The following is an 8917-nucleotide window of genomic DNA, read 5'->3' as shown; positions in this document are numbered from 1 at the left end:
AGAAAGAGAGAGAGAGAGAGAGAGAGAGAGAGAGAGAGAGAGAGAGAGAGAGAGAGGAGACTGGGCCTGACCTAACCATTTGAAACCCCAAAGACTACTCCCAGTGACACACTTCTCCTACAAGGCCACACCCACTCAAACAAGGCTACATGTACTCCAACTAGGTCACACCCCCTAATCCCTTCAGTAGTGTCACTCCCTAACGACCAAGCATTCAAATATATGAGCCTATTGAGGATCATTCATGTTCAAACCACCACAGTGTTTCAAGAGCAACCGCTAGAGAGAAGAGGCCGTCTATAAATTCTAAAGCAGTAGAGGGTAAATGGAATCAGAAGAAATCCAATCCAAAGGAGAGGTGTAAAAGCACAGGTGGAAGCACTGGGCAGCATTGTAGAAGTAATTCCTCTGTGTTCATGGTTACAATAAAGGCAAATGAGCTAAGCTTTTTACCAAAAGGCAGAGACTTTAGGGTGGGGTTGGAGTTGAGTTCCTAGAGTGATTACCTATCACACACGAAGCCCTGAGTTCAATCCCCAGCCCTGTGTAAACCACTCATAATTCCTGCACTCGGGAGGTGGAGTTCAGGGTCTTCCTTGGGCACATAGTAAGTTTGATGACCTTGCCTGAAACTCATAATCCTGCTTTCTTAAACTCATGGCAATCCTCCTGCCTCAGCTTTCCAAGTGCCATCACTGAGCTTCACTCTCTGGCATTGTCACCTACATTGAAAGATGAGCAGGCAGTTCCCAGCATCACTGGTGCTGTCTAGCAAGAGTCTGTGTTGGTAATTTCTCTCACTGTTATAACAGAGTATCTGACATAAAAGCAACTTAAGGGAAGAGGGTTTATCTTGACTCTTGACTCACAGTTCTCTGGCTGCTGTCCAACAAGTCAGTAAAGGCATAGAGGCAGGAGGGGGAGGCAGCTGGTCACACTGCAGCCAGTCCACAGATACTCAGCACAGTTTCTCCTTTTATTCAGTCCAGAACTCCCCAGTCTTAGGAGGGCGTCACACACATTCAGGGTGGGTCTTTGGATCCAATCTAGAACCCCCCTCCCAGGTGTACCCAGAGCCTTGTCTCCTGAGTGATTCTAGTGCCCGCTGAGTGACCACACTCCACATCACAGGGCCTTACTCTTCCTGCTTTATTCACCTTCAAAGCTGGCTCAGTAACCTCGGCATTGCACTGAATGCTGTGGACACAGACCTCACGGCCACAGTCTCCTCTCAAGACTCACAGTCCAGACAGGAATATGGCATGTCAAACCAGAGGCAGCCAGTGTGATGCAGCTAGTAAAAATCTGTGTGATAAGTGGGACCATGTGGGACAGGTGAGCAAGCAGATACCAAAGATGGCTTTCCTGGGAATTCCAGAGGATGAAGAGGAGACCATCTCAGGAGAGTGCCAAGACCTCAGAGTATGACCAGTGAAGGGAACCTGTGTGTATCCCTGGTGTGATTGGAGCAGAGGAGAGGAGGCAGAAAGAGCAGGGTGTGTGTGTGTGTGTGTGTGTGTGTCTGTCTGTCTGTCTGTCTGTCTGTCTGTCTTGTCTATCTGTCTGTGTCTCTCTCTCTCTGTGCACATGCACATGAAGTCACTGAGGCTAGAACCGCACCTTGGATAACTCTGGGCACCAATTGGAAAGGAAGATACAGGACAGGTATTGACCGTGATCTGCTGAGTTGAAAATTTAGAACCAAGTATTCCTGTGGGATTGCAGTCACTACTCATCTGACCACTGAACATAAAGCCTCACATAGGACAGGCAGGTGCTCTACCACTGAACCACACTCCCAACCCCTCACTGGATTAAACACATTAAGTTTAAGTTTCATTATTTCCTGGTCTCTGGACCTGTTCTCTCTGGTACCCCAAGATGTGGGCTTTACTAATCTCCCAGTATTTTTCTATCTAATCAACCTAACAGGCTTAAACATCAATTGGGACTGGTGATCCCAGCACACGCCTGTATTCTCAGCTACTTAAGCAGCCAAAACAGGAGGCTTGGCTCCAACTTGAGGCCTACAAAGCCTCCTGTCTCAAGAACCTCCAAGGTTTAAAGTTTAATCCACACACAGAAAAGTGGGTTGAGAGCTGGAGACACACCTGGACACTTCAGAGCACTAACTGCCCTTGCAGAGAGCCTGGATTCAGGTCCCAGCATCTAGTTCCAAGGGATTCAAAGCCCTCTTCTGGTCTCTGTAGGTAACACACACACATACACACACACACACACACACACACACACCCCACTTGTACACACAAAATAATTTTTTTAAGAGGAGGAAGAGAATGAGTGGGTGTGTTGAAAGGCTAACGCAGCTGAACTCCCGTGTCTTCCGGGCTTTCCTTCCCTTGCTATGTATAGTTCCTTAATAGAAGCACAGATGACCCCCGCCAGTAGGAAAGAAGAGCTTGTGAATGCTTGTTCCATTTGTGGTTCTGACCTGATAGCAGCCTTGGCAGTGTGTCTTGAGGGACCCTCTTTCTAATTCAGCCCCCTTACACATGAAATCTCAATCCAGACTCCAGCCACTTAACCTACCACAGTGAGAATAACTGAGTTTTCCTCTTAAGGGCTACAGTTTGAGTGGGGTTGAGACTCAGTCCAGGGTGGCCTCCAACTCACAATAATCCCCCTGCCTCAGACTCCTGAGTGCTGGGATTAATTATATGCATGAGTCGCGCCATGCTCAGCTCCTTCATCCCTGGTCATCCCTTTCCCCTAAAACCACAACAGCTCCATGACTCATCAGGGTGCCTAGGCTGTTCATGTCCTCATGAATGTCCTCATGAAATGTGCTTGTGGCTCAGAGGCACAAGTGAGTGGCTGGGGGTGTGCCTCTGGGATCAGATGCATCTGAGAGGCCTCCAGGCTCCGGGTTCCCCAGCACCAAGAAAACATGGGTGTCCCAGACAGGAGTTCTGAAGGGGGCTGATTTCAAACTCATTCTGCTGCAGAAGGGCAGCTCTGCTCTCATAAACCCAGAACCAAGGCTCTGGTGTGTGTGACACACAGCCACACTGGTGCCCCACACCCATGAGGGAGACCACCAAGACATCCTCCAGAGCAGGCAGCCCTGATCTGAGCATGGGAAGGATAGAGGAATTGGCCATGAGAGGTGGTAGGCTGGTGTTTGGAGGCTGAGGAAACAGCAGATACACAGGCTCAGAGGCTGGAGTGAGCCTGCAGTTCCACAGAGCTTGTCAGAATGTGTGATAAGGAGGAAGCAGGAAGGAAGGGGGAGGCGATGGCTGTGAGGGATGAACTGCTTCAAGCCAGGACTGTGGCTCCTTAGGGGATCTTGAGCTAGGATGCAGTGCCTGCCTGGCATGCAGAAATTCCAGGGCTGCAGCCCCCAGCACTGCTGCATAAATCACATGTTGGAGAGCGCCTGTAATCTAACACCAGTAGGTGGTAGCAGAAGAATTTGGAATTCAAGTCATCCATGACTATGTGTGAATTCAAGGCCAGCCTGGGCTACATGAGACCCTGTCTCAATCATTTTTTTTTAAGTTTGTATGGGACATCACTGCCCCTGGTCATCTAGGTATGCAGCTTGTATGGCGTAGGAGAAGACTGTGGCTCTGAGTGGGGAAGTGTCAGGTTTGTGGGTCTAAACGCCCTTGCAGGGGATGGGATGGGGTGGGATGGAGGTGGAGGTAGGGATAGAGAGGAGGAGATAGAGTTGAAACACTGAAGGTGGGGTTTCAGGGCCGAGGATCTCGAGCTGCCTTCTGCAGGTGCTGCTGCAGTGAAAGCTTTGGGTTAGTAGGCCAGGGCTTTTCTCTCTAGGGTGGCACGCCCTCAAAGCCCGTGAGGACCAGTCAGGATCCTGATGAAAGCTCAGGAAACTCCAACAGCATGGGAGCATATTCATAGTCTCTTGTCAGCCAACTGCCTTCTGCTGCCCTTCTTCCCTGAGGGATTTGACTCTGGACAATGGTCAAGTGACAGGTCCCACAGCAAGGAAGGCGAGCGGGGATGGCAGAGGACTGTGCCGCTCATTACAACTGCAGCCTTAATTGATTTCTTTATCTGTCCATCAAAACAGCCAACAAGAGGGTGGCAGGCCCACCCAGCTCAGTACCCAGCAAACCGTGTAGTGAGCCTCCTCTCCACCTTTCTGAACAGAGAAAATGTTAGGGCTGCTGAAGGGGGAATGACAGGTGCACATGGAAAGCATCATAAGCCACAGAAAAAGCACCAGTAAGTCAGGCATGGAAGCACAGGCCTGCCATTCCCGAAAGTCAGGCACCAGTAAGTCAGGCATGGAGGCACAGGCCTGCCATTCCCGAGAGTCAGGAGCTGGGAGATCAAAAGTTTGAGGCCAGTCTTGGGAGCTTAATGAAATCCTGTCACCAAATACAAAGTAAAAAGACAGCTGAGGATGAAGGATAATGGTATAGCACCGACCTAGAATCTCCCAGTGAGGGACTGAGGCATGGCTCAGTGGCTATCCACCATCTCCAGTGAGCGGCCGGATGTGGCTCCGTCACAGCGCCCCTGTCCAGCATGTTAGAGGCCCTAGGTCGTATCCTTAGCATCACATACTGATCACCGAGTCCCATACTCCTGCTGTGAACTGGAGAGTCCTGCTGCCCCCAGGCTTGTCAGATGCACTGACACTGGTCTCCCCGCAGGTGATCCGCACTGACACATTCAAGCACCTCCGACACCTGGAGATCCTGCAGCTGAGCAAGAACCTGGTGCGCAAGATCGAGGTGGGGGCGTTCAATGGGCTGCCCAGCCTCAACACACTGGAGCTCTTCGACAACCGCCTGACGACAGTGCCCACGCAGGCCTTCGAGTACCTGTCCAAGCTCCGGGAGCTGTGGCTGCGCAACAACCCCATAGAGAGCATCCCGTCCTATGCCTTCAACCGGGTGCCCTCACTGCGCCGCCTGGACCTGGGCGAGCTGAAGCGGCTGGAGTACATATCGGAGGCAGCCTTCGAGGGGCTGGTGAACCTGCGCTACCTCAACCTGGGCATGTGCAACCTGAAGGATATTCCCAACCTCACAGCACTTGTGCGCCTGGAGGAGCTGGAGCTGTCGGGGAACCGGCTGGACCTAATTCGCCCCGGCTCCTTCCAGGGCCTCACCAGCCTGCGTAAGCTGTGGCTGATGCATGCCCAAGTGGCTACCATCGAGCGAAACGCCTTTGACGACCTCAAGTCGCTGGAGGAGCTGAACCTGTCCCACAACAACCTGATGTCGCTGCCGCACGACCTTTTCACGCCCCTTCACCGCCTGGAGCGTGTCCACCTGAACCACAACCCCTGGCACTGCAACTGTGATGTGCTGTGGCTCAGCTGGTGGCTGAAGGAGACAGTGCCCAGCAATACCACATGCTGCGCACGCTGCCACGCGCCCGCCGGCCTCAAGGGCCGCTACATCGGTGAGCTGGACCAGTCCCATTTCACCTGCTATGCCCCGGTCATCGTGGAACCACCCACAGACCTCAATGTCACCGAGGGCATGGCGGCCGAGCTCAAGTGTCGCACGGGCACATCCATGACGTCAGTCAACTGGCTGACACCTAACGGCACGCTCATGACGCACGGTTCTTATCGTGTGCGCATTTCGGTGCTGCACGATGGCACACTCAACTTCACCAATGTCACCGTGCAGGACACGGGCCAGTACACGTGCATGGTGACAAACTCAGCCGGCAACACTACTGCCTCGGCCACGCTTAATGTGTCGGCCGTGGACCCCGTGGCTGCGGGAGGGCCCGGTGGCGGGGGCCCGGGGGGTGGGGGCGGTGCAGGGGGTGCGGGCGGCTACACCTACTTCACCACGGTTACTGTGGAGACTCTGGAGACGCAGCCGGGGGAGGAGGCCCAGCAGCCCCGAGGTACTGAGAAGGAGCCCCCAGGGCCCACGACTGATGGCGCATGGGGCGGTGGCCGGCCTGATGCTGCAGCCCCGGCCTCGGCGTCCACTACGGCACCGGCTCCGCGCTCCTCGCGGCCCACGGAAAAAGCTTTCACGGTGCCCATCACGGACGTGACAGAGAATGCGCTTAAGGACCTAGATGATGTCATGAAGACCACTAAAATCATCATCGGCTGCTTCGTGGCCATTACCTTCATGGCCGCCGTGATGCTGGTGGCCTTCTACAAGCTGCGCAAGCAGCACCAGCTGCACAAGCACCACGGGCCCACGCGCACTGTGGAGATCATCAACGTGGAGGACGAGCTGCCCGCCGCCTCTGCTGTGTCGGTGGCTGCGGCCGCCGCGGTGGCTGGAGGCGCGGGCGTGGGTGGGGACAGCCACCTGGCCCTTCCGGCGCTGGAGCGAGACCACCTCAACCATCACCACTACGTGGCGGCCGCCTTCAAGGCGCACTACGGCGGCAACCCAGGAGGCGGGTGCGGGGCCAAGGGCCCCGGCCTCAACTCCATCCATGAACCTCTGCTCTTCAAGAGCGGCTCCAAGGAGAACGTGCAAGAGACACAAATCTAAACCCAGGCGCGCGGGCCCGAGATGCTGCTGCTTGCCGAGCAGCCCTGGCGGCGCCTGCCAGTCCTGCAATGGGAAAGGACCTGGAGATTAGGAGAGGTGGCCCCGCCCTCCACCTTGCTGTGTCCTCTGCCCACCTGTCCTGCCCGCCACCTTCCAGGGGTTCAGGAGCTTCTTCGAGGGAAACCCTTTCCCCTCATCCCAACAACCCTCCTTTTATGGCTCTTTCTTTTTTCCTTTTCTTTTTTTTTTCTTTTGCAGTTTGACGCCTGTCCTTCCCTTCTACTCCTTCACCCTCAAAACACAAGAGACAGACAACTTCACCAGAGCCCAAGGGGCAACTCCGACAATGTCCCCAACAGCGAGCTCCACTCTCGGCCCTGGCCGGCCCACCCCACCCCACAGACTCTTTTGATACTGAAGGGAGGTTTGCGTCAATCACTACCTGCTCTGTAATTACTTTAAAAAAAAAAAAACACGGAAAAAGTTTAAAAAAATTTTTTTTGTTCATGAAAGTATTGAAGAGAAACAGAACACAAAGCTCCTGCGGGTGGGACAAGGAGAGGATAGACAGCCAGTGATGCTGTCCTCCCAGGAGGGGAGAGTGGATACTCCAAAGTTACAGCTCTGGGACTCTCCATCCCCATGATTCCAGTGAGGAACAGGCTCACCCAGCACAGGGCAGCACGGTTCCATCTCCCCAGCTGCCCTTCCAGAAATGGTCGGGGTGGGGGGTGGGGGGCTCAGTAGCTGCCCTTCTATGTGTCTCTGTCTCCATTGCCATTCCTTTCTGACTCTGGTGCCTCCCACCATCACACACAGCACACAACCCCAACCGGAAGGGACCTAGGACTGCAAGGCTCCAAGGTAGCATGGACCAACAGAACTGTGGGATATTGGGTTCTGAGTGCTGTAAGTCCAAGACCACGCTGCTGGCAGGGCGAGGCTCCCTCTGAAGTCTGGGCAGGAGAGCTACTCCCCAGCCTCTCCTGGTTGCTCCATGTGTGCCTCCCCAGAAAAGGGATGCCATTGTGCTGTTGAACTTTCACAGCAGCAGAACCTGTCCTAACCAGACCAGCTACAGGCACTGCTGTCCAGGAAGGCCACCACTGACAGTCTGGGTGACACATTGAGCAAGTGGTTGTGTTCTCACAAGAGAGTCCCCTCCATTTTACACACATCCCTGGTTACCTGGGAAACAAAGTCTGTACAAGGGAGGTGCACTGAATGAACAGTTCTGGACCACATGAGGGACAGTCTGAGTGGACCAGGATACGTGGAGGGCAGAGTCCCCTGCAGTGTCTGCAATTACCAAGGAGAAAAGTGTGCAGCCAGGCCAGGACTAGAGTAGGGACATTAGTGACATCTCAGAGTGGCCCATATGCCCAAAGTTTAACCTCCAGAGAGCTAAAGTTACCCAGGAAGTCTGGGAAGGCCTAGGGAGATGAGGAGGTACCCAGAGTCAGGCACACGGCACATGGACTCCCGAACTGGCCTAATGCAGCCTGGCCTGTCATCCACACATAGCAGAACTAGACCCTCTGTGGACACAAAAGGCCACAGGGTGTACGCCTCTACCAGGGACGGGAGAGTCAGAATCTCCCCTCCAATCCCTTGGACACTGTGTTCCTGCCCTCTTCTCCCTGTCCCCACATCTTCCTGATGTTTCTAACTGTCCCCACCCCTGCATCTTCTCTCTCCCTCCCCAGTGCTAAGTGGATTCTTTATCTGTGACAACTGTCAGGTTCTGGCCCTATCTCCTTCCCCATCCGGCTCCTCTCTGCTGATGGAGTCTGGGACAGAGCTGTTGCGCATGCACTTTTGGTTCTCCATCTTTTCTGCTTTCTCTGCAGCCATCTCTGCTAGGATCCTGGTTACCATGGCAACACTGCGGCTGTACCAGGTGGCAATGGGGGCAGGGAGCTGGCCTGCTGCAGCCTGCTATGTCCCATGCCAGGCCTGTCAGCCAGTGGCTGGGCCCATCCTGGAGACACTTACAGACTCCGCCATGCAGCTCCCTTCTTCGTGGATGGGATAGGAGGCAGGAGGGGGCCGGGGGGCCAGGAATGCAAAGAGGCAGGAGATTGTGGCCTCAAGGTGGGATGAATGGTGGACAGTTAAGGTGAGCTCAAGGGCAATTAGAGGCTGGAGTGAGAAAGGGGACTCCAGGCAGGACTGAGGGGCACGGAGGACTGGGAAAGACAGGACACAGGTGGGGCATGCAGGACCACATATATTCCAGCCAGACCTTTCCACTTTAGACTTTAGAGGAAATCAAGGAGATCAAGAGGTCTGTAAGGGGCCTAGTGGAAGACCTAAGTTCCTGTCCCCAGTTCTTCCCCTATCCCAAGCAGACTGCAGTCTCCATGACAACCTGCTGGCCAGCCTGAGGAGGGGGATTGCAAAGGGAATTTTCTACCTCAGCAGGAACAGTAGGATGTGGG

General features: G+C 54.3%; 1 protein-coding gene across 1 annotated transcript in view; it reads left to right on the top strand.

Moving 5' to 3' along the window:
- The window catches only part of Lrrc4b (leucine rich repeat containing 4B), a 21118-nt gene extending 14157 nt beyond the window's left edge, over positions 1 to 6961 (top strand). The window contains exon 3 of the mRNA XM_028785836.1: positions 4650 to 6961. Within this exon, the coding sequence (XP_028641669.1) occupies positions 4650 to 6476 (1827 nt within the window). The 3' untranslated portion in view covers positions 6477 to 6961. The remainder of the gene's footprint in view (positions 1 to 4649) is intronic.
- Positions 6962 to 8917: the final 1956 nt, after the last annotated feature.

This window comes from Grammomys surdaster, unplaced genomic scaffold (genome assembly GCF_004785775.1).
Source record: "Grammomys surdaster isolate TR1022 unplaced genomic scaffold, NIH_TR_1.0 125349, whole genome shotgun sequence".
NCBI classification, from domain to species: Eukaryota; Metazoa; Chordata; class Mammalia; order Rodentia; family Muridae; genus Grammomys; species Grammomys surdaster.
This window is presented reverse-complemented; position numbering and strand designations above follow the sequence as displayed.